Source organism: Pelobates fuscus, chromosome 3 (genome assembly GCF_036172605.1).
Source record: "Pelobates fuscus isolate aPelFus1 chromosome 3, aPelFus1.pri, whole genome shotgun sequence".
Taxonomy (NCBI): Eukaryota; Metazoa; Chordata; class Amphibia; order Anura; family Pelobatidae; genus Pelobates; species Pelobates fuscus.
In genome coordinates this window covers 401075285-401101300 of record NC_086319.1, presented here as the reverse complement: position 1 = coordinate 401101300, position 26016 = coordinate 401075285, and the positions used below count along the sequence as shown (strand labels likewise).

Below are 26016 nucleotides of genomic sequence, written 5' to 3'. Positions count from 1 at the left end.
AATATTATTTAATTATGACACAAATATTATTAATAAGACAGACATTGGTTGGTTGCAGATATACTCATCTCTGTTAGGGAATACTTTTTAGAACCACCATTGGACTCTTTTTTTTTTATAAAGCTTTACACATATGGGCCTACACTTATTTCTCAACTTTTACCACACCAATGGTTGATAAACAGCAAAGTCTTTCCACAGTTTCTCCGTTGAAGTCCGAGTTTTGAATAAGCCATTCTAAGACATTTTGATTCTTTAGTTTAAACCACTCCAATGTAGCTCTGGCTGTTTGCTTAGGTCATTATTTTGCTTGAGGGAGAACCTTATCAATAGTTACAAGAGTCCTACACACTAAAACAAGTTTTCCTCTAGAATTGCCCTGTGTTTGGCTCCTTCCATCTTGCCCTCAATTGTGAACATAAAGCAATAATTATTATATTAATATAAGTAAAGTATAATTCTGGTGCAAACTCAAATGATACATAGATGCAATTATTATCTATTCATACATATTATGTTTGGAATATTGTATATACGTTGATTTATTTCTGTCCTATGTCTTTCTTCATGAGATACTTTCTGGAGTTCATGTTGGGTTGGAATAATATAATGAAACATTTTGGCACAAAGATACAGATGACCACAGCCCAGCTGGAAGAAATGATGGCAAAGATCTCCATGGCAACTGTGTTCTTTCCACGAGCACTAAGATAAGCTGGAACAAAGGACACCCAGACACTGAGGAAGGCCAGCATGCTAAATGTGATGGACTTGGCTTCATTGAAACTGTCTGGAAGGCGTCTGGCCAAGAATGCAACAATAAAGCTAATAGTGGCCAGTAAGCCAAGATATCCCACCATGCACCAGAAAGCTGTTGATGACCCTTCATTGCAGGTAATGATGATAACTCCAGATTGTGTTTGAATATCATATTCTTGGAATGGTGGGGAAAGTGAGAGCCATGATACACAGATACATAACTGAATAAAGACACAAAGTCCCATGACAGAGTAAGAGATCTTAATCCCTGTCCATTTTCTTAACCTTGAGCCTGGCTTGGTTGCTTTGAAGGCAATTACAACAGTGACAGTCTTTGCGAGGACACAGGAAATGCAGATTGAAAAAACCATCCCAAATGCCACCTGGCGCAGCAGGCACATCTCAGCTTGTGGGTAGCCGATAAAAGCTAGGCCGCAAAGAAAGCAAAAGGAGAGAGAAACTAGAAGAAGGCAACTGAGAGACCAGTTATTGGCTCTAACTATTGGAGTAGTTCTGTGGCAGAAAAAGACCATCAGAATGCAAAAAGGGACTGTAGAAGAGAAAAGAGCAATGGCTGCCAAGCTCACACCCATTGGGTCTTTGTAGGACAGAAATTCAATAGTGCGGGGTAGACATCTGTCCTGTTCTTGATTTGGCCACATGTCCCAGGAACATTGTTGACACTCAACAGCATCTGAAAGAAAGCAACAGTGTAAACATTTTATGTAAGTTACAGGGATTCATGAACAGATTCAGACCACGTTCTCAAGAGGGAAACTCTGCAATTTTGTGGTGGTGCAGTAGATGTTTATAATTTTTATGCAATACACATATAACTAGCAAGATTTTTCACTGAAGTGTGAATTCAAAATGAATTCAATGTAAAAATCTAAATTTAGGTCAAAGTAGCAGAACTAAGCACAAAAGATTGGTTATTCAATACAGGTTTCTCAGTTTAAATGTTTGCACCTACTTTTTGAAATGTAATTATTTTAAATTAGAAATGTGGGAAGGGAAAGTAATTGCTTTAAAATAGGTTTTCAACACAAACAATAAAACATATGATTTTAAAAGCTACACCATCATGATTTAAGAGAATCCTACATTTCATAACCCCCCTTAAAATGTCTGGGGGGGGGGGGGGGGGGGGATTGTTCTGCAATCTCCTCCCCATCCTAAAACCATGACTCTGCAATACACTCAACCTTTGTGCACACTCCTGTGCAGTTTACTGTTGTGGAACTCAGCCAAATTTTGAAAATAAATTCTGGGTTCCTAGCCATGAGGGACATCAGATTGAGAAAGATGAACAAAGAATCAAAAGCATTTAGAATGTATTCTTAAGAGTTTTGCTTTTTTATCATGATTTAACCATACCACTTTACCTTACAGTTCCTCCAACTTTATATTTATATACAAACACCGACTAATAGATATAGTCAAATACACTCATCCAGATAAACACACTCATAAAAACAAGCACATAACTCCAACCACACTCACAGACACCTGTGACACACACATATAGACACGTATTCAGACACTAAGAAAACACAACATTCGTACATGCACGTGCTCACAGACAAATACCCAGATATAAAGTAGGAATGTATAAACTTTGAGAGTGAAAGCCACTCTCTGTCATGACTACTGTATGACACAACACGCAAAACTATGATAGCACAAACAACGTATACCAGGCCCTAGAATGGCTGGACTTAACGTCAAAGAGAATGGTTATTAAAGAAGCCAAGGTCGGGGTACAGAATGAGACAATATGAAAATCCTAGCCAAAGGTCAAGATACCAGAAGTAGGGAAAGTCAGAATATAAGCCAATGTCAAAAAAGCTAAAATATAAACAAGAATGCGCTCTCTGACAACCAACAAGTGGAAACCACGACAGGGCAGTGAGAAAAGGCATTACAAGGTTTAAATATGCTTCTCAGTGCTGTGATTGGTCAATACGTGGCCTTTGACTCCAAAATGTGCGTGTGTGTCGACACTGTGATGTCACACACACACAGGCGCCTTTAATGTGGGCACTGTGAATTTGTCTTTTAACAACGGGGCCGCAGCAGCCGCCGCACCATCTGGGACCTGTCTTACTGGAGGATCGGCTGGCAATCCACCTTGATCCAGGTGAGTATGCTTCTCCCTTCTCGGTGCGACCACACTGATCGGGCGTGGCCACGCCGATACGATCCCCCAGCCCCATGACACTTTCTCATTTCCATCCCTTTATGTCTTTTTGTGCAGTACTACAATTAATGGGATGTTCTAATGAACTCTCTTTCCACCTATTTAAGTTCTGACATCACAGTGGAAACTTCACTGCACATGCTGAACGGAAAGGAACAAGGAGCCCAACAAAGGGAATGTAGAGTTGACTTGTGCAACACCAGGCCTTCTTACAGTGCCATGTTAAAGAAATCATACCCATACAGGCCAGCAAATACTACACCATAAGAAGCAGGCTACTCATTCTCACTAGAGTTCCACAGCTCAATAATGTAGATGGTGCATTAATACCCTGAGACTACCTGAAAGGACAATTACTGACTCGATGTGCCCAAATACCAAGCTCATGTCAGTAAATGGGCTAACCCTTCGAAGGACCTGCCCTGGACCTGCCACTTCATGGATTTGTTTTAAAATAGTATTGACAAGTTACAGTACCTGTTTGATTAGAGATTTTCCCCTGAGGACATGGATTGCATTCATAACAGCAGGTAGGTTTCTCTGGTATTGTTACCTTTTGAAACCCTGACGGACAACTTGGACTGCACTGGGAGTATGGCACCTAAATGAAATATATAGATATATATAACATATATAACCTTATATGTTAAACATTTAGAAACAATTTTGAATACTATGAATGGAGTATATACAAAATTGGGTAACTAGAGCGTTTGTGCGGCCACATACCAGGGCCCTGATGCAGCTTCTGCGGATCCCAAGAGCTAGGAGCTTGATGATATGCAGACCTCCCAAAAACTGCATAGGGAGGCTCTGCAGCAGATATGTATCCAGTACTAGAAACAAGGCAAGACTAGAACAGGCACCTAACAAGATAACAAGACAAGACTAGAATAACCCAGAATTGGAGCAGGACAGAAAGCTGAACCCAGAACATGTACACAAGACATAAGGGAAATATGAACAGGGCAGGACAGGACTGTACATGAACTGGGAATACAAGACAAAATAAAACAAAACAAGAGGAGACATAACTAAGTACTATATATGTAAAACATTGTAGATTTAGACATACATAAATGGCCAAGATGTATGCAGCCCACCACTGCATCAAAGTACTCCAATTACGGTGGGTCCTATCAGCCTAGATATGCATGACTAAATAAACAATAAAACACATACAGTACTTACCTGCAAAGAAAGGGGCAGATGACATGAAACAACTGCCTGCAGGAACCAACTGAAACAAAAGGATTAATGGAAAAGGAAAGGGTGTGGCAACAAATAACAAACATATAAAGTAATCCAGGAGACTGGGAATTCCAGGAACGGAATAAAGGAAGGAACCCAGAAAACCCAGCATAAAGAAAACCAGACACAGAATAGAAAACCAGAAAAAACAAGTAAAACTAAACAAGAATTTGAAAAAGAGTACTGGATATCAGAAGCCAAGGCCAGACATCTCCGCAGAACAGAACAGGATGTGACACCACCACAGTGATTTTGTTTACTGAGCTAATCCCTCCTCTAGTGGCCATCTCTCAGACAGCCACCGGATGGAACTTCTTGAGTGAGCAGAGTCAGACTTCACAACTTCCTGAATGGGGGGAGTCAGACTCCATAAAGATGTATTGTATTTAATGCATGTCTATGAGAGGCTTCTGGTTGGAGGAGTTCAGCACTTGATGCTCATGTGCTTCTTGTCCATAATGATTCTCTTTGAAAACCATTTCATTGGATGTGAAGACAAAGAAAAAGAGGGGAAGATAATGTCGGCATGATTGTGACAGTGCTGCAGAAATAAGATAAGGAAAGGGGTATTTAGGATGTTTTAATATATATATATATATATATATATATATATACCGTATTTATCGGCGTATAACACGCACTTTTTTCCCCTGAAAATAGGGGGAAAATCGTGGGTGCGTGTTATACGCCGATATCCCATAATTACTTACCTGTCCTGAAGCGTGGGCCGGCTTCACAGTGCGCACCGCGGTACAGGAACTTTAATTTCAGGTTCCGGTTTCCGGCGGGACTGAAAGGAAGTGTGCACAATAGTGTGCACACTTCCTTTCAGTCCCGCCGGAAACCGGAACCTGAAATTAAAGTTCCTGTACCGCGGTGCGTGCTGTGAAGCCGGCCCATGCTTCAGGACAGGTAAGTAATTATGGGACAAGGGAAAGTACACTATGGGAGGGGAGGGGGGGAAAGTACACTATGGGAGGGGAGGGGAGGGGGGGGAAGTACACTATGGGAGGGGAGGGGAGGGGAGGGGAGGGGGGGAAAATACTATGGGAGGGGAGGGGGGGGAAATACTATGGGAGGGGAGGGGGGAGAAATACTATGGGAGGGGAGGGGGGGAGAATACTATCGGAGGGGAGGGGGGAGAATACTATGGGAGGGGAGGGGGGAGAATACTATGGGAGGGGAGGGGGGGAGAATACTATGGGAGGGGAGGGGGGAGAATACTATGGGAGGGGAGGGGGGGAGAATATGAGGGGAGGGGGGGAGAATACTAGGGGAGGGGGGAGAATACTATGGGAGGGGAGGGGGAGAATACTATGGGAGGGGAGGGGGGAGAATACTATGGGAGGGGAGGGGGGAGAATACTATGGGAGGGGAGGGGGGGGAATACTATGGGAGGGCAGGGGGAGAATACTATGGAAAGGGGGGGGAGAATACTATGGAAAGGGGGGGACACTATGGGATGAGGGGGGAACACTATGGGATTAGGGGGGGATACTATGGGATGAGGGGGGGAATACTATGGGAGGGGGGGAAATTTCCTGGAATTGCTTTCTAAAAATGAGGTGCGTGTTATACGCCGGTGCGTGTTATACGCCGATAAATACGGTATATATATATATATATATATATATATAAGTGAAGGAGATCCCTAAGACTTTAAAAACCATAGAATAAATAAAATGGGCACTGTATTGTTGGCCTTTACTTTCTGTTTAGAGAAATACATTGTTTAATTTCAGGTGGACACATAACTAAAATGTTTCTAAAATAGGAACACCCCTTTTTGTGTATAGCTACTTCCAATCAGTACCAGAGCAGTCATTCTATGAGATGAATGTCTTACTATTATAAAATAATTTTATGAAAAACATTCTATGAAAAAGGTAATATCAATTCCCACCTCACTGGGTTTCTGAATTTCTTAATATTTTATACATAGTATATACCTGTGTTTTTTTTTTTTATTATATTGCCCCTGTATGGCTTGTTATATGGTACCTGTGCATCCCTCGTATTCCATTTAATAGCAGAACTGTCTAAAATAAGAGTATTTCCACGTGGGGCATTTGAATTATAAATTCCAACTATAACCTGCTCCAAATTTCCTGTGGCCCCTGACTGCCAATTCACAATATCATATATTGCTGGAGGGTCCCCTTTATCATTGAAGAAAATATGTGTTCTGTCATTGACTAGAAAATTAACAGTTTTTACATAATAAAGTAGCTAGAAGAAAAAAGATGAGAAAAAAAGTTAATACATTATGAGAAATCTGAGCAGAAAAAATGCTACATAGGCAGTCATGTCTTACTTGCCAAGGTCGAAAAGATAAGATATTAGCACATTCTTTGTGAAGAAATGGTCCAGCACCAGGTTGGCACTGCAGAAGACTTTGCAAGGCCCAGGCAAATGTGTAAACACAAGTATAGACATTGAATGTAATTCTAAGATCTGCATTAGTTATTGAGCTCTCAAGTTTTTCTTCACCTGTACATTCTTGTGTGGTGTTATTGTCCGTTTTCCCAAACCACTCACAAGAGAATATTTGCTCCCAAAACTCCTTCACAAAGCCATCAGATGGGTATTTAGAAGGATAAAGACTGCTGAGATACTCTGGAAATCTTGGCATCTGGCCACCATGGATTGCAAATCCTATTGTGCCATTCAAAATTTTGTTGAACCTTTCCTTGGACAGAAGAGCAGATGTTGACCAAGATTCACTAGCTACCCAAATTTTCCCAGATACATTTTGTCTTAGTAACTCTTCCAACACTGGCATGAAGTCAGAATCAGAAGACAAAACTACTACAACATTGACTGTTGACATTCCGATAACCTGAACAATATGTGGGGCATTTTTGGTTGGGTGACTAGTCAAGATATTCTCAACAAAGGCCACACATGCTCCAGATGTTAAGATTTCATGTTTAACCACTTGGATACCAATTAGTCCATAGTCATTATCAGTGGCCAACAGACCAACCCAGGTCCAACCGAAATATGAGATGAGTTGAGCTAGACCTCGAGATTGAAACTCATCACTAGGTATTGTCCGGAAGAAGGAAGGGAACTGATTCCTATTACTCAGAAATGGGCTAGTAGAAAAATAACTGATCTGTAGAAAAAGCACAAATAAGATATGCTCTATTTTCCTTTATTCCATAACATCTATCCTTCAGAATATCTGAAGATACAGAAAAAAGCTAGAAAAAAACAAATCTTATATATGTTTTCAGTACCCAAGATATGGCATTTTTTTAATGCTGACTCCCCCATGGATATAGCTTTGCAATCTTTAATGCTTTTTAGGAAGTGATGTTGCTCAAGTGGAAACTTTTTTTTGTAATGATTGGAGTTACGCCAGTTAGTAAATAACCTTTTGGCCTAACTTAGCAGTGACCCAAAAAACAAAACAAAAGCAAAACAAATAGTGTATGTCTCTTGTGAATCCTGCATGTGTCAGCATAGTACTTGTACAGCTGCAATTACAATGAATCTGTTCCCTAATCTAGAACATCCTATCCCGATCTACTTGGTTGCATTATCTGGGCACATATAGATGTGGGAAGAGGAGGTGTATGACTTATTCAGTCATTAGAACTCATGATTATTTTACATGTAGTTTGCTAATAGGGTATTTCAGCCCAGAGAATTAATGAATTATAAATCTATTTATCTAGATGCATTATATATATATATATATATATATATATATATATATATATATATATATATATATATATATATATATATATATATATATATATATATATATACAGGGAGTGCAGAATTATTAGGCAAGTTGTATTTTTGAGGATTAATTTTATTATTGAACAACAACCATGTTCTCAATGAACCCAAAAAACTCATTAATATCAAAGCTGAATATTTTTGGAAGTAGTTTTTAGTTTGTTTTTAGTTTTAGCTATTTTAGGGGGATATCTGTGTGTGCAGGTGACTATTACTGTGCATAATTATTAGGCAACTTAACAAAAAACAAATATATACCCATTTCAATTATTTATTTTTACCAGTGAAACCAATATAACATCTCAACATTCACAAATATACATTTCTGACATTCAAAAACAAAACAAAAACAAATCAGTGACCAATATAGCCACCTTTCTTTGCAAGGACACTCAAAAGCCTGCCATCCATGGATTCTGTCAGTGTTTTGATCTGTTCACCATCAACATTGCGTGCAGAAGCAACCACAGCCTCCCAGACACTGTTCAGAGAGGTGTACTGTTTTCCCTCCTTGTAAATCTCACATTTGATGATGGACCACAGGTTCTCAATGGGGTTCAGATCAGGTGAACAAGGAGGCCATGTCATTAGATTTTCTTCTTTTATACCCTTTCTTGCCAGCCACACTGTGGAGTACTTGGACGCGTGTGATGAAGCATTGTCCTGCATGAAAATCACGTTTTTCTTGAAGGATGCAGACTTCTTCATGTACCACTGCTTGAAGAAGGTGTCTTCCAGAAACTGGCAGTAGGACTGGGAGTTGAGCTTGACTCCATCCTCAACCCGAAAAGGTCCCACAAGCTCATCTTTGATGATACCAGTAGTCCACCTCCACCTTGCTGGAGTCTGAGTCGGACTGGAGCTCTCTGCCCTTTACCAATCCAGCCACGGGCCCATCCATCTGGCCCATCAAGACTCACTCTCATTTCATCAGTCCATAAAACCTTAGAAAAATCAGTCGAGATATTTCTTGGCCCAGTCTTGACGTTTCAGCTTGTGTGTCTTGTTCAGTGGTGGTCGTCTTTCAGCCTTTCTTACCTTGGCCATGTCTCTGAGTATTGCACACCTTGTGCTTTTGGGCACTCCAGTGATGTTGCAGCTCTGAAATATGGCCAAACTGGTGGCAAGTGGCATCTTGGCAGCTGCACGCTTGACTTTTCTCAGTTCATGGGCAGTTATTTTGCGCCTTGGTTTTTCCACACGCTTCTTGCGACACTGTTGACTATTTTGAATGAAACGCTTGATTGTTCGATGATCACGCTTCAGAAGCTTTGCAATTTTAAGAGTGCTGCATCCCTCTGCAAGATATCTCACTATTTTTGACTTTTCTGAGCCTGTCAAGTCCTTCTTTTGACCCATTTTGCCAAAGGAAAGGAAGTTGCCTAATAATTATGCACACCTGATATAGGGTGTTGATGTCATTAGACCACACCCCTTCTCATTACAGAGATGCACATCACCTAATATGCTTAATTGGTAGTAGGCTTTCGAGCCTATACAGCTTGGAGTAAGACAACATGCATAAAGAGGATGATGTGGTCAAAATACTCATTTGCCTAATAATTCTGCACTCCCTGTATACATACATCATTGTTGTAGTTATTTCTAAAGCCTCCTAATTATCTTAAACTAAATTGTTTACTTTGCAGCATTATCTCATTAACAGAACAATGGCTACTTACACAGTACTTTCTTCTCCTACCTGTGGATATCTATAGAGTCCCAATATATGGGCCATAATGATGGACCTTGTTGATCCAGAGTCACCAATGATGCCGGCTAAGTGTGATTGCTCTTGCCATTGGTAATTTGGGATGCTCTCACTCCCTCCTGATAACATCCACAGAGTCCCTTCCACTGCCCGTCTCAGGACACTACAGGTATCGATAATCTTGAAGCCCAATGTGATGTTGGGAAGAAGGTCTGGACTTGCGTTAATCTCCTCCACAGCAAATATCATGGCTTGCAAGCTCTGGAAATTCTGAAATTCAAAGCTTAAAAGAAAGAAAGAGCGCAAATACAATGATTAATTAATAGTGCTATATGTTTTTAAAAATCCCATTGATTGTTAAAGATTTCTTTGAATATCTCAACAAACTGTGACTCAAGTGAGAAAAACAAAGCATCAGATAAACAAACATTTTGGCTCACGAAGGAAAGAAAAACATATTTGATTTCTACTCACTACTTCCAGATTGAAAACCTTAATACCATTAATTCATAATTAGTAACCATCTCATGTTTTTGCAGTTGTTCTAGACTTAGGTACATTTAGTATAAAACATTTTTGTGCATATATCCTTGTGAGTGCACATGTGGTTGTTTTAAAATGTTATTGTAACATTAAATACTACACTATGAAATGTATTTATTGTTTTTACGTTTTTCTCATTTCTATTTTTTTCTGATCAACTTTATATATAATAATACTGAGAGTACCAACATCAAGAATTAAAAATTAATTTCAAATTTAAGGCCAGGGTATCCAAAACGAAAAAGAACGAACAGTTATGCAAGCCACATATCTTGCGAGAGGCAGGTATATGGGCTGCAAGGTGTCTGGAAATCGTTTAGTAGTCAAAAAATAATAATAAATAATAATGATATCCCCTTAGGTCAAAGGAATGATATCTTTACGGATAGATAGAATAAATACTAAATCTTCCCCACTAGTATCCGTATGGAGTCTATCTTGGTATATCGTATAACCAATAAACTGAGCTTTATTGTATCAGGCTCAAAGGAGGTCCTTACTATATATACCGACTCATAAATTAAGCAAGGAGGAAGAAATGATGCAAATTTGCCACTTATTCTAGAGTTGCCAGAGTATATATCTCTATATGTGGAGGCAAAAGTATATGCAAAAAAGTATGCCTCTATGGTTAACAATAAAGCCGATTAGGGCATGCATAAACGGAGTGCATACATATGCTATATACATTCCACCTCGGACCTAGAGTATTTAGGCTGTATATATATAGAAAGCGTATATAATAGTAAGATATTGTGGATATCGTGATGCTTAGAGTGCCCACGGCATATCCATATAGAGTGTAGCAATATTAAAGAAAAGATATATATACACAGATAAGGTCCCTTAGGTTGCTAAATTGATAATGCAAGATACTATGCAATATGTTATTCACAAAGGCAACACATTCTCTAAAGTCTATGAGTCTGTTGGATCAGACATCCTTAAGTGGCAAAAGTTGCTAATATCTATCGATACCAAACATAAAAGAAGAAAAACATAAGTGCCAAAATTATAATATCATACTGTGAATCAGTGCAAAAGAAGTGTATAGTGTCTATAAATAAGACAGACAAAACGCCTGACGCGCGTTTCAGTGCTGTAGCAAGCACCTTCGTCAGAGGCAAATGAACTGCTGCTCCAAATGTCGAATATATACCCTGTGTGTATATGCCGCCAACCAATGGATTTCCTCTACCATAATGGGGCGTGACCATTTCTCGGCGCGAATTGCGCTGCCCTATCATTACGGGAAATACGAGAGGGGGAGGCGGAGTATGTAAATTACGTAACATACAATGAGTCCCTCCCATTATTCTCCGTGATCATAGCCCGATATGGGCTGTCTTCTACCATGTTATGGGCATTTGCCGAGATATGGATTAGATTATGTATATATATGGGAGGTGCAGCTGTATTTTCATATGTATATCTATGGTATTAGCGAATTTGGTTTAATCCGTTCTGGGTATACGGTTACATCCAGGTATGTGTGTATATAACCAGCTTCATGTAGTCAATAAAAAAGTTGTTATATTTGACAAACTTGTCATAACTATATATCTTTCAGCTATACCTGGAAAGTGGTAACTATGTATCCATACCACAGCCTATATTATAGGGGTAATTATGTACTTTATGAAGGAGCAGACAGTAGAATCAAAAACGAAAAACAGAAAAAGAACCTAGGGGGATATAGTGAAACCGTAGTAAATTTATCAAATAGAGAGTAATAAATAAAAAATAATAATAAATAATAGTAATAAATATGTTTAGAGACTACTTTTATAAATTAATAATACATCAAAATACATATATGTTCCGATATTAGGAAATCCTTAGACACTATATATAATTCCTTGCACTACATGACTCAGATATTTTAATTTATAAAAGTAGTCTCTAAACATATTTATTACTATTATTTATTATTATTTTTTATTTATTACTCTCTATTTGATAAATTTACTACGGTTTCACTATATCCCCCTAGGTTCTTTTTCTGTTTTTCGTTTTTGATTCTACTGTCTGCTCCTTCATAAAGTACATAATTACCCCTATAATATAGGCTGTGGTATGGATACATAGTTACCACTTTCCAGGTATAGCTGAAAGATATATAGTTATGACAAGTTTGTCAAATATAACAACTTTTTTATTGACTACATGAAGCTGGTTATATACACACATACCTGGATGTAACCGTATACCCAGAACGGATTAAACCAAATTCGCTAATACCATAGATATACATATGAAAATACAGCTGCACCTCCCATATATATACATAATCTAATCCATATCTCGGCAAATGCCCATAACATGGTAGAAGACAGCCCATATCGGGCTATGATCACGGAGAATAATGGGAGGGACTCATTGTATGTTACGTAATTTACATACTCCGCCTCCCCCTCTCGTATTTCCCGTAATGATAGGGCAGCGCAATTCGCGCCGAGAAATGGTCACGCCCCATTATGGTAGAGGAAATCCATTGGTTGGCGGCATATACACACAGGGTATATATTCGACATTTGGAGCAGCAGTTCATTTGCCTCTGACGAAGGTGCTTGCTACAGCACTGAAACGCGCGTCAGGCGTTTTGTCTGTCTTATTTATAGACACTATACACTTCTTTTGCACTGATTCACAGTATGATATTATAATTTTGGCACTTATGTTTTTCTTCTTTTATGTTTGGTATCGATAGATATTAGCAACTTTTGCCACTTAAGGATGTCTGATCCAACAGACTCATAGACTTTAGAGAATGTGTTGCCTTTGTGAATAACATATTGCATAGTATCTTGCATTATCAATTTAGCAACCTAAGGGACCTTATCTGTGTATATATATCTTTTCTTTAATATTGCTACACTCTATATGGATATGCCGTGGGCACTCTAAGCATCACGATATCCACAATATCTTACTATTATATACGCTTTCTATATATATACAGCCTAAATACTCTAGGTCCGAGGTGGAATGTATATAGCATATGTATGCACTCCGTTTATGCATGCCCTAATCGGCTTTATTGTTAACCATAGAGGCATACTTTTTTGCATATACTTTTGCCTCCACATATAGAGATATATACTCTGGCAACTCTAGAATAAGTGGCAAATTTGCATCATTTCTTCCTCCTTGCTTAATTTATGAGTCGGTATATATAGTAAGGACCTCCTTTGAGCCTGATACAATAAAGCTCAGTTTATTGGTTATACGATATACCAAGATAGACTCCATACGGATACTAGTGGGGAAGATTTAGTATTTATTCTATCTATCCGTAAAGATATCATTCCTTTGACCTAAGGGGATATCATTATTATTTATTATTATTTTTTGACTACTAAACGATTTCCAGACACCTTGCAGCCCATATACCTGCCTCTCGCAAGATATGTGGCTTGCATAACTGTTCGTTCTTCTTTGTATACAATTCGGGGTTAAGCCCCTTGAGACCCCTGGAGTCTCTAATAGGTACTATACAAGTACATTGACACCGGTAGAGCCAATTTTGTTAGGCACTACATGGTAGAAGTTTACTTGTCACATATCTGTTTTTGTATCCAAAACGAAAGCCTAGGGGAGATGGAGAATTTTTCAAGTTTAGCTATTTTGACCTCAATATTGAAATCCATTTTTAATTCTCACTCCAATAAATAATCCTGCAAGAATTCACCTTGATGTTTTCTGCTAAAAGGCCTAATCTTGAATAAGACCGAAAAGGATATTCTTACCCTACACATGGGGTAAGGTTCTAAAAACTAGACTTGTGCAATAATACTTTTCAGCTGGTACAAACATATCACATTCTATTTAATCTAACTAATGCTACATCTAAAGAGATCAAACAAAAATGTGTGGTGTTAAAAAGTGGGTAAATTACAACCCATGGTGAATAATCTATTCAAACATTACTAAATATTGTCAGGATTCCTCCATATTGTCTAAGAACTCCTCAATATTGGTTTCATCCCGATCGGCATTACCCGTATGTCTTCCCAGTTTCGCCGATCAGTCTCCGCCCATGCGTCTGACGTCACGCACTTCCCTTGGAAAGGCAGCCACGACCACATCTAAAGTGTTCAATCAATCTCTTGCGTTTGATGTGCTATTGCTACTTGCTGCATTGTTGCCGCTTTGCTACAGAGCACTGTTATTCTGAATTCCTGTGTACCGAACCTCTGGCTTTGATCCTGGCTACGCTTTACTCCACTCTCCCGCTCAAGGAACAGACTTAACTTCAGATTCCTGCATCTCTTCACTTATTTCTACTAACCAGAATTCATTCCATGCTGGAAAGTACTTCAACTCCTATCATTCAGGAAAGGCAAGATAAGTTCACCAGTGATTGCAATTATTAATTGGTTCTAAGTTAGAGGGTCCCCATTGACTTCAATGGGGTTCGGGTTTGGGGTCAAGTTCGAGACCAAATTCGAACTTTTGCCGAAGTTCGGCCGAACCCAGCGAACCCGAACATCCAGGTGTCCGCTCATCTCTAGTTCTAACCTTAAGTTAACTGGGAAGGATAAGGGAAACAAAAGACTGCCCTCTGGGATTCTACTTACTATCTTTACTTTGATATATCACTTGACAACAACTAAATTAGATTAATTATTATTATTGGAGTCTATTAATTACAACCACTTCTCAAACCAGGATATATTTAATTACCAAGATTATTTCCTCCATCTTAAGAGACTGTTACTTGTACAAAATGATTCACCTGCTCTAGCAACCATATTGAAGTCATATGGACTATACTCCTTACTGCTAATTAAACATTCCTTATTTGAAGTCGATTGGACTAAACTAATTATTGCTAATTAAGCATTTCTTTATTTTTTATAAATGCTATATTCTTGTGTTGCAATTCTGAAACAAGTTTACAAGCATTCATACATTATTATTTTTAACGGATCGCCTGGTACCCCGACTGGGTACCTCCGTTAAAGGATGCTCCTAGCATTTCCTTAGGACTCCAAGCACTCTGGAAGACACCACAATCACCGAACCAAAGAAGCATATAAATCCTCTCAAGCATATGAATGCTGTAGACAGTTGAATAGGAAACCATACGAATAGGCTTATACTCCTAGCAGTCAAACTGAAACAGCATATAATAAATCTTCCCCCAAGAATGAGACGACACTTCACTTTGAGGGTTAAAACAGGAACTCTCTAATTTATTCTCACAACCTCCTTATAAGACATTCTCCCATGCAAGGGATGGATCTACAATAATTATTACAATAGCCAATCCCATAGATGTTACCTCCCACACATCTCCTCCCCTGAGATTAACACTTAACATAATTATATAGTACACACTTTTCCCCAATTCTTGGATGTACCCCAAATATGGGGGGTACACCTTTAAATACTACTCACTGATACTCAAAAATCACCCAGATCGAACCAGGGGTTCGGGAGTTATGGGCAGGCAAAGATTTGACCGACCGCATGGGTAAAGTATCCGAAAATAGTTCCATGTATTTTGGCCCTGCGGTCGGTCACAGAAAAGGGAATAAAAACCCACGAATTGCCTGGGTTATGGAGCCTGGAGAGGATTCAAATGAATCCCCTTGGTCGGGAGGTTCTTTCTACACACATTGCTGGAAGTCTGGAGGTCTCAGCGGTATTTGCCTAGTCGAGTGTCCGATTTTAGTTCCAGACACTCGACGGCAAAACACAGCTGTTCGGGAGTTTAAGATGGCTGCCGCCACGTGTTTGTTTCCCGAATGGTGGCCACCCAGAGGAAAAAGAACACAGTACATAGATTGCCAATTACCCGTTTGCAACATTGTTGCAAATGGTAATTGGAGGCACACTTATTCCTGGGTGGTCTGGCTGTTCGGTAGTTTCCCTCAATATAATGAATGGAGTGATTCTACTGAACAATCAGGTGAATGCTGCATACACATATAACACATATATTTATAAAGACAGTGTTACTGCAATATGCTACAAAAGTCTTAAAGGGACATTATTCCCAAAAGTCCCAATATGTCCACGGATGATTCTTAAAGGGCCAGCAGCAGCAATATAAAATACAACATGCCCAAATATTGCGTTCAAACGTACCAATTTACCAGGGGCCATAGTCAGCAGGTAGGAGGCGGGCAGCCAGGCCTCTCCAATGCTCAGTGGCGAGGCGGGTTCCGCCACATTATTTTAAAACCTTATTGCTGCTGAAGACTGCCAAAGTTAATTTCCTTTATTTAAATAAATTATATTTTCTTAAAGTGACAATATCAAATTTATTATTTCATCTGCAGTTGAGTCCCAAATACATTTTCTCCCGAGAGTATTACAAATATAAATCACCAAGGATGAAAGAACATACCCACATCAATGGAATATCATAAAGATTAATATGTGCTACTTTTCACAGTCGCACAGCTGCCAAATGGATGGAATATCACAGGGACCAATAAATAATATAATGGTCAATCTTCACAACTATTTTGAAAACCACACATACTGTAAAACTGTATTACAAATAGCCGAGGTAAGATAATGTAGCTAAATGCTTTGTTTCGACCAGTTTCGACCAGAGCTTGAATCCGTTATTGAAATTCCCATCTGTAAATATCCCTTGAATCAGCCCTTGTCCACTGTCCAGTGTATGCAGAGACTTGCACAGTATCAACACCACCAAACTAATGGCCGTCGGGATCCATATGAGCAAACTGCAAGTCGAGCATGCTCCAAGAAATAGCAAGAAATCTTGCATGATCTGGCAAAATAATAATTTTCCTTGTGGCTTTTGGTGAGAATGGTGGATATATATACAATGTAGTCTATGGAAAATCATACCAAATAAACAGAAAATACAAAGTATGTGAAAAGAATCACCAATGTTTGGTACATTTATTAAATGTTTACAAATCATGTCGCCGACTTACAACCACACAAAAATATGAAATATATTAATCTGAAAAATATTAAAAATTAAATTATGTACAAATGTATACAAAAAAAGGTGAATCAATAAAAAAAATCTATAAATAAAAATAAAAAATAAATGTGAAAATATAAATAAATAAAAATAATAAAAACATTTAAATAAATACAAAATATAAATAAGGTAAGATTATGAAAAAATATAAATAAAAACTGAATGCAAGATGTAAATCAAAATGCTGCAAAAATGGGAATACATAATAAAGGATAAGTAAAAAAAAAAGGATAAGTAAAAAAAAGGAGGTAAGGAAAAAAGAAACATTGAGAATTACTATGATCTCATAAAAGCCATAATATATAGTTCAATATTATGATCTATTCACATAGTTTTTCGACGACATACTTTTTAAATAATATTGCCTCTCCTAACATTCTGCTTGATCAAATCTATCCCTTTGCACAAAAAATCTTAGTTGAATAATGCAAAATGGCTATTGCTCCCTCGGTGGACTAATGGTACACCACACATACGGAACACCACAAGGACATTGTAACAAATCACATTTCTGGATGAAATAATTAATAAAATGCTTAATCCCAAAAGTGGCTTCCAGTACTCTTGAAATCACTATCAGGCTTTGAAAGATGCTGGCACATCTTTTGTTATTCACATTTGAAAAAACTGTTTGGTCTAGAAATAAAATCAAATGGAGTTTGTTTAAAAGACTAGTTTGTAAAAGACTAGGCACTAAAAATGACTTAAAATTCCTTGCTTTGTTATAAATAAGCTGTGGTCTATTCTGAAAAATATTCTTTAGTATATTATCTACCCTCTTTTACTACTTGGCCTTTTATCTGGCTTAAAACCTGATGACTAGTTTCCCTAGATATTTTTAGATTTTTCGGGTAGCTTTTTTTCCAATAAATCTATCCAAAAATGTAATGGGCGTTTCACAGTTCTCATCTCTTGTGCAATTCCTACTAATTCTCATGAATTGCTCTTTTGGGATATTGGTGAGTGAGCTTCTGGGGTGACTACAATTAAAATTATTAAAAATATTTTTAGGTTTAAAAGAAGTTTAAGATAAAATGAGCCCATGCTGTCAGGGTGGCGGTCTGGTGCCCGGGACCAAGACACTATCCGGGCGGCGGTGCAGAACCAGGACCCAGTATGCCTGATGTTTAGAGTAGGAGTCACAGTGTGGAGGTGGATTAGCAGGGTCTGGTGCAGGGTAACCGCACGCCCCCTGGTGTTGAGCACCAGCGTTTGTACAGCCACATACCAAGACCCTGAATCAGCTTCAGCGGATACCAGGAACTAGGAGCTTGGAAATTAAGCAGACCTCCCAGGAGCTGAATAGGGAGGCTCTGCAGCAAGATTGTATCCAGTACTAGAAACAAGGCAAGACTAGAAATATGCACCAAACATGGAAACGAGACAGAACTAATAGAACCCAGAACCAGAGAAAGATAGTAAGCTAAACCCAGAACATATACACAAGACATGAGGAAAACATGAACATAACATGGGCATGACTAGACAGGACTGTAAATGGACTGGGTATACAAACTAAAACAAGACAAGATAACATAGGCAAAACAAGAGGAGAAATAACTAAGTACTACATATGGAAATCATGGGGATTTAGTCTCACTATATGATCATACATTGCATAAGCCTGCCAACAACGCCAATGTACCCCATATCTGGCAGGTCCTACACTGCCTAATGTATGCTAAAACAACCAAAGAATACATATATAGCACTTACCTGCAAGAAAGGGCAGAAGCCTTGAGGAGCTGCCTGCAGGAACTCTGAAACAAAGGGAATGATGGAAAACAAACGGCTGTGGCAACATAAAACAAACATTTAAATGAATCCAAGAGACTGGGAAATCCAGGGACGGACTATAGGAATGAACCCAGAAATCCCAGCATAAAGAAAACCAGACATAGAATAAAAAACCCAAAAACCAAGAAAAACGAAACAAGAATTGCAACAAGAGTACTGGGTACCAGAAGCCATTGCCAGACATCTCCACAGGACAGAGCAGAACGTGACACATACTGTACAAAAAAGGAAATACCTAAAAAATGTATACAGGTTTTCTGAATTTCCAGAACGAACTTAAGACTAAAATCATTAAAATATATTAAAAATTGGATATGCTAGTCCTTGGTCCATCCTAAATTATAACAACATCATCGATAAACATTTTCAAGAGCACCAGGTTTGTCCTCCAATCATGCTTAACCGAGATGTGGTTTTCCCCCACATTTCCCTAAATAGGCTCGTATAGCTGTGGGCAACCTAATGCCCATGGCCGTGCCACATATCTGTAATTAAAATTGATCTTAAAATAAAAAAATAGTTATGAGTGAGGACAAAAGAGATTCAGTCCAAAATAAAAGCTGCATAATGGACTTTTAAATGTTCATCCCTATTGAAGACTCTCTCAATTGCAGATCTCTTTTTGCCATGTTATGTTCAGCTCCAGATATATGCGCCTGGGTGGTATGATACCCACCTGTGGATATGTCACTCAGCTTGGTTCCTTGTAGATGGTAGGTCAGAGTCAAATGTCAGAGTGTCGAACGTTCACGAGTATTCCCTCCAAATTGCAGTGTCACAGATATTCACCAAGTACATAAAATGAGAATAAAAACAGAAAAAACTGCTCTCTGTTTTGTTGTTATAAAAGCAAAATAAAAGGAGGTGTTCTCTTTGACTCCGACCTCTCCTTCAAGCCTACATGTTCAGTCTATCGCCAAATCCTGTCGTTTCCATCTCAAAAACATTGCGCGCATCAGCCCCTACTTAACGCCAGATGCGACTAAGCTGCTGGTCCATTCCACTGTCCTTTCTCGCCTTGACGACTGTTATCGGCTTCTCAGTGGTCTTACGTGCTCCCAACTTGGTTCATTACAGTCCATAATGAATGCGGGGGCGAGGCTTATCTTCCTGTCCGCCTGCACCTCCCACGCCTCACCCTTCTGTCAGTCCCTACATTGACTTCCAATAAGATATAGGGCTCAATTTAAAATTCTGGTTCTTGCTTTCAAATCTCTACATAATGCTGCTCCCACCTATCTATCCTCCCTAATACACCCGTCTAGGCCCTTACGATCTGCGGAAGACTTACGTCTATCTTCTGTCCATACTCCCACTTCTGATGCTCGCCTTCAAGATTTCTCGAGGGCTGCACCGTTCCTGTGGAACTCACTTCCCTCCTCAGTTAGATGCTCGCCCAGTCTCCACTCCTTCAAAAAAAATTGTTAAAAACCCACTTCTTTATAAAAGCCTATCAATTAAACTGTTAATAGCTCCCGACTGATTCCTCTTCTGCAACTGTCACTAGACTAATACTATCCTTACCTTATTTTGTCACTTTACACCACTCCCTCTAGCATGTAAGCTCATTGAGCAGGGCCCTCAACCCCTCTGTTCCTGTGTGTCCAACTTGTCTGGTTACAACTACATGTCTGTTCGTCCACCCATTGTAAAGCGCTGCGGAATTTGATGGCGCTATATAAATAACATAATGATAATAATAATCATAATACTCACAAAAGGAGAGCATAAATTAGTTTTTTGCTCAATCCTGTGTAGCGTAGGTGGTTTCCTCCCCACCAAGGAGGTAAAAAGTGTGGCTCCTCCGGATAAAATCTTCAGGGATAAAATCAGGTAGGTCCCGGTAAGGTAAAAAACTAGTTTTATCTAAAACAAAGATAATAAAACCAATAACATAAAAATACTAATGCGTTTTATGCAAAAGTGGCTTTTTCAAAGTGTACATGAGGACCTGTCCTGTTTAAACCCACAATTAAGAATGCGAGGGTCAGGTGATGTCACAAGTCATGTGACTTACAGGTAGTCAGATACAAACAATTTTACAATTTTAAAATACAAGGTACTATTAAGCAGTGAAGGAGATTATGACATTGGAATTGTGGAGTTAGAAAATTAATACATTTTAAAGTAACATACATTAAAAAAAAAAGGGGTAGTGTGTTTATAAAGGTACACCAAGATGGCCGCCGATGCATGACCATATGATGCACCAATATGGCTGCCGCCAGTCAAAAGACAATGGTCAGCATGGCTGGAATATTAAAAACTTCAGCCCATGGGTGAGGAGAGAGCCCTGAATTGTGAGGAAGTGGGCTTATGTGAAAAACACTCGAAAGGGATGGAAATCTAATCTAATCTCGTTTTTATCAGAGATATATTGATGATCTGTTTTTTTTTTAATCTGGGAGGGCACAGAAAATAGTATTAAGGAATTTTTAATGTTTTTAAATGATAATAAGAGTTGTGTTAAGTTCAATGTCTTAACGACCTAGTATCTCTGTTGGAAGAGAATGATAATACCTCCCCACACCCCTACACAGACTTATGCCCTAGAAGCAAATTTACACCAAACATCAAAGATTTTAAAAACATAGACATGTTCGTTGAATAGGTATGCAAAATGGTAGAAAAACTTAAAACAGATTCCTTAGAGCCTCGACCCCACAGTAACCTCTCAGGAGATGAGTGGCGTGCCCTCCGTGTCCTGCAGGACAACGAGGACATCATCATTAAACCGGCAGACAAAGGGGGGAATATTGTTGTTTTAAATAGAGCACATTATATTCAGCTTGCAAACAACATACTCAAGGATGATACAACTTATCGTACATTGAGTTCTGATCCCTCCATTAAATTTCTGTCAGACCTTAAGTGTGTCTTGGACTCAGCGTTTGATGAAGGCATACTGGGTAGGAAAGAACATGCATACATTTATATTAAAAATCCGGTTGTTTCTACATTCTATTGCCTACCCAAGGTGCACAAAAAATACTCTCAACTAACAGCCAGACCGATTGTGTCAGGGTCAAATAACCTAACAAGTAGGGCTAGTCTTTACCTAGACAAAATACTTAGACCATTTGTGGAAAAACTACCCTCATACTTGAGAGATACAAAGGACACACTAAAGTGCCTAGCCTCTCTCAATCTACCAAGAGGTGCACTTTTGTGCAGCCTCGATGTAGAGGCCCTATACTCATCAATCCCCCACACTCTGGGTCTGGCACACACTAAGGGCTATCTAGATACACGGGGACTCAGACATGAGCGCCACACGCGATTCGTAATAGAGTTGCTGAGATTTGTGCTAACCCACAATTTCTTTCTCTTTGATGGCCAGTTCTACCACCAGGTGCAGGGTACAGCTATGGGTACGTCTTGTGCTCTGTCATATGCTAACCTGCACCTGGGGTGGTGGGAAGAGAATGTGTTTTTTTCTGACATCAACGCAGAGTTCACAAGACACATCTTCCTGTGGAAGAGATACATGGATGATGTCCTCGTTGTCTGGACGGGCACGGGGGATTCCTTTAGATCCTTTGTAGATAAATTGAACATCAATGAGCTTAACTTAAGACTCACAATGGAAATTGGTGGATCTACACTTAATTTTCTAGATTGTACCTTTAACATCTCTAAAGAGTCAGGAATTGAGACTACTCTTTTTAGAAAGGCCACCTCGACAAACACTATGCTGAGGTGGGAAAGTCACCACCCCATAACCTCGAAAAAGGGTTCCGGTTGGTCAGTACCTACGCTTGAGGAGGAACTGCTAAATTATGGACGAATTTGTCAACCAAGCTAAACTCCTCAGAGCTAGGTTCAAGGAGAGGGGATACCCCAATCACTGCCTCAAAAATGCATATCAAAGGGCATTACTAAGTGACAGAGGAGATCTTTTAAAAGATAAAGAAGCACCAACAAAACAAGAACCCATTCGTTGTGTTGCCACGTTTGATTCTGGATGGGACCAGACCAAACGAATACTAGGCAGATTCTGGCCTCTGATCTCCCAAGACCCCCAACTCAAGGGAGTGGTGACTCCTTTTGTTTCCCTCACTGCACGAAGAGGCAAAAATTTAAAAGAAGTGTTGGTTCCCAGTCATCTGTCCATAAAAAGTGTCAACACAAACTGGCTTTCTGTGCAGGGAACATACCAATGTGGTAGGTGCGTGGCCTGCCAATTTATGTCGAAAGACTCAAAAGTTCTCCCAGGCTTGATTGACCAGTCAACATGTCAGATTAAACAATTATTTAATTGTAATACGAAGGGGATTATATACCTACTGATATGTGTGTGTGGCCTCAGATATGTGGGGAAAACCATCCGCCCCTTTAAGAAGCGAGTTATGGAACACATACATTCAGTCAGGAACCTCAGAGATACCCCAGTCTCTAGACATGTTAGAAATGAACATCAAGGTGACACGCGAGGGATCAAGTTTGCGGGCATTGAGAAGGTGCAGTTGGGTCGCAGAGGTGGCGACCTGGACCGTACTCTTCTCAAGAGGGAATGCTATTGGATCTACAAATTCAATACACTGGCCCCTAATGGTTTAAATGAAGGGTTTACATTTACGCCCTTCATTGAAAAATAATAAAAATGAGTTTCACAGTGGAAAATATTTAACATCATTAGTAATGCAAAATTACTTAAACTGTATATATATATATATATATATATATATATATATATTAATTTGTGTAAATACTTTCGTTATTTGTCTGTTAAAATTTGGTTTTCAATGTCCCTCGGCCCCTCAACTATGTAAGTGTAAAAGTGGTGTCACATGATTTAAACATTAATACTCAAGGAAATAATGATAAGGAATCAATGGATCCTTTATACTCTCCTATATATATATATACACACATATACTCATATATGTATGTATAGTTTTTCATGTCCTGCCCCTTTAAATAATCAGGACTCAGATCTTGTAAATAGTTCATTTATTTTTTATGAACCAGCTACATGTATACATATGTATATATATTTCTGGATGCCCAGCTCTTCTAAGTTTATGTAAACATGTTAATCCATTTTATCAGCTTGATCTATCAGATCAAGAATGGATACAGATTGTTCAAGTTTATGCAAACACTTTAGTCCCTTTATCAGCTGGACGGACACATATTGATTCCTGAAACTTTGATTATCATCGTATGAACGTTTAGACGATGGTACACCAGGGAGGTCCTTAGAACTCCTGTCAATCATCCGGAGACACACACAAGGGGGCGGCACCTATTCGAACGCCGTTTTTTCGGCGCGAACAAGTTTGGGCACGCCCACTGATTGCCGACCCGATACACACGTATAAAAGAGCCGGACGGGGGACCGGCTAACACTTTACCTCTGACGAAGGCGCAATCAAGGCGCTGAAACGCGCGTTAGGTTAGTTTAGTCAGGAGCAGCCACATACTATAGATTCTAGCAAGCAATAGGTTTAGAAATTTGGGGGTTGAGAAGGCACCTTTATAGAGAGGAGCTTTGGATGTTAAAGTTCTTTTCTTGTGACCTGGGGGTTTGGGAAGGGCAATTCTTGAGAGAGGGACTTTGAATGTTCAAGCTTCATTTCCTAGCTTGGACAAGTTTGTAAATACAGCTCTATTGTCTCTCAGTGAGGACATGATTTAGTTCAACATCCCACATCACAGGGATCTAAGAGCAACAGAGTTTCAACGTGCACTTGATACAATTTGTTTCCATTTTTTCACCAAGTGTACTAGGATTCTATATCCATTTGAGTCCCAGTATTATTTGATTAACTCTCTCCCCTCCCTTTCTCTCCTCCCTATATCTCACCCTATCTAGCTATTGAGTTTCTTTGCTGGACTTCTATCTGGGGGTGTTTTTGATAGGACCAAATACATTATTGATTATTGTCCACACCCACAGTTATTTTTGTGGCTCTCCTCATGATTATCATATCATTTTTTTTCATCCTCTTTTTACCCTATATTTTTGTTTGTGTTTGCAACATTTTTTATTTTTTGATAAATTACAATAAAATTTAAGTTTTATTTTCTGAAGCATTACTGAAGGGAGGGGCCTCCTACTGGGTCAACGTAGTGTAGAGATGAGGAGTTTCCTCTTCTCTCCCTAGGTCTACCTTCTTGTATATATTTTTTCTCACGTATGTAAGGGTTACCCCCTCTAAGGATCCCCCTGACACACTAAGAGGCTGGTTGACTTTGTCACTGGCTTTTTCTCTTTTTGTGTTAAGTTAAACACAGAGATAGGCACCACCAAAGCCCAATTTCTGGATATAGAAATTTACATAATAAACAACCAACTACACACAAAAATGTTCTTCAAAAAAGTCCACAATCAGCTTTTATCTCCTTTTATTTTGATTTTAAAGCAACAAGACAGAGAGCACTATTTTTCTGTTTTTATTCTCATTTTATGTACTTGGTGAATATCTGTGACACTGCCGTTTGGAGGGAAATACCCATGAACACTCGACACTCTGACGCTTGACCCTGACCTACCATCTACAAGGAACCAGGCTGAGCGACATATCCACAAGCGGGGATCATACCGGCCAGGCGCATATATCTGGACCAGAACATTTTTGAGGACACCCAGAAGGCACTGCTTCCCTGTACCCTTTTCTGACCAATAATAGAAAATGGCCAACCTGGGATGCTCTTTGTACAGAAAATGAAATTCATCTTTATTTTAAATCTTTAGTTCCTTAACTTGTTTTAGTAGATCCAATAACTTATTTTTTAAATTATTGGTGGGATGTTGATTGGAGTAATTTACAGCAGGGTCGCCATCAGAAATTGTGGGGCCCCTAACACAGCTCAAGGTCTGGGCCCCCGGTGCCTGCCTCCAAGCCCCGCCTCCAAATCCCGCCACTGACGTACATACATACTCACATACTGACACACACACACACATACAGACATACATACATACTGAAAAACAGATATACATACAAACTGACATACAAACATACATATATACATACAAAAATGTACATACATATTGACATACATACATACTGATATACATAC

At 39.1% G+C, this 26016-nt stretch overlaps 1 protein-coding gene across 1 annotated transcript; it reads right to left on the bottom strand.

Annotated features, from left to right (window-relative positions):
- Positions 1-542: 542 nt before the first annotated feature.
- Positions 543-9923, bottom strand: LOC134601928 (extracellular calcium-sensing receptor-like). The gene is made up of 5 exons (XM_063446434.1): positions 9666-9923; positions 6525-7328; positions 6212-6439; positions 3437-3560; positions 543-1453 (listed from the first exon to the last, which is right to left on the bottom strand). The coding sequence occupies exons 1-5, from the start codon at positions 9921-9923 to the stop codon at positions 543-545; spliced, it is 2325 nt and encodes a 774-aa protein (XP_063302504.1).
- Between the last annotated feature and the right edge of the window lie 16093 nt (positions 9924-26016).

Coding starts and splice junctions, on each gene's coding strand:
- LOC134601928 (XM_063446434.1), bottom strand. CDS start 9,923: ATGATATTTGCTGTGGAGGAGATTAACGCAAGTCCAGACCTTCTTCCC. Junction 6,440..6,524: donor TATCTTTTCGACCTTGGCAA/GTAAGACATGAC, acceptor TTTTTCTTCTAG/CTACTTTATTATGTAAAAAC. Junction 1,454..3,436: donor GAAAATCTCTAATCAAACAG/GTACTGTAACTT, acceptor GCTTTCTTTCAG/ATGCTGTTGAGTGTCAACAA.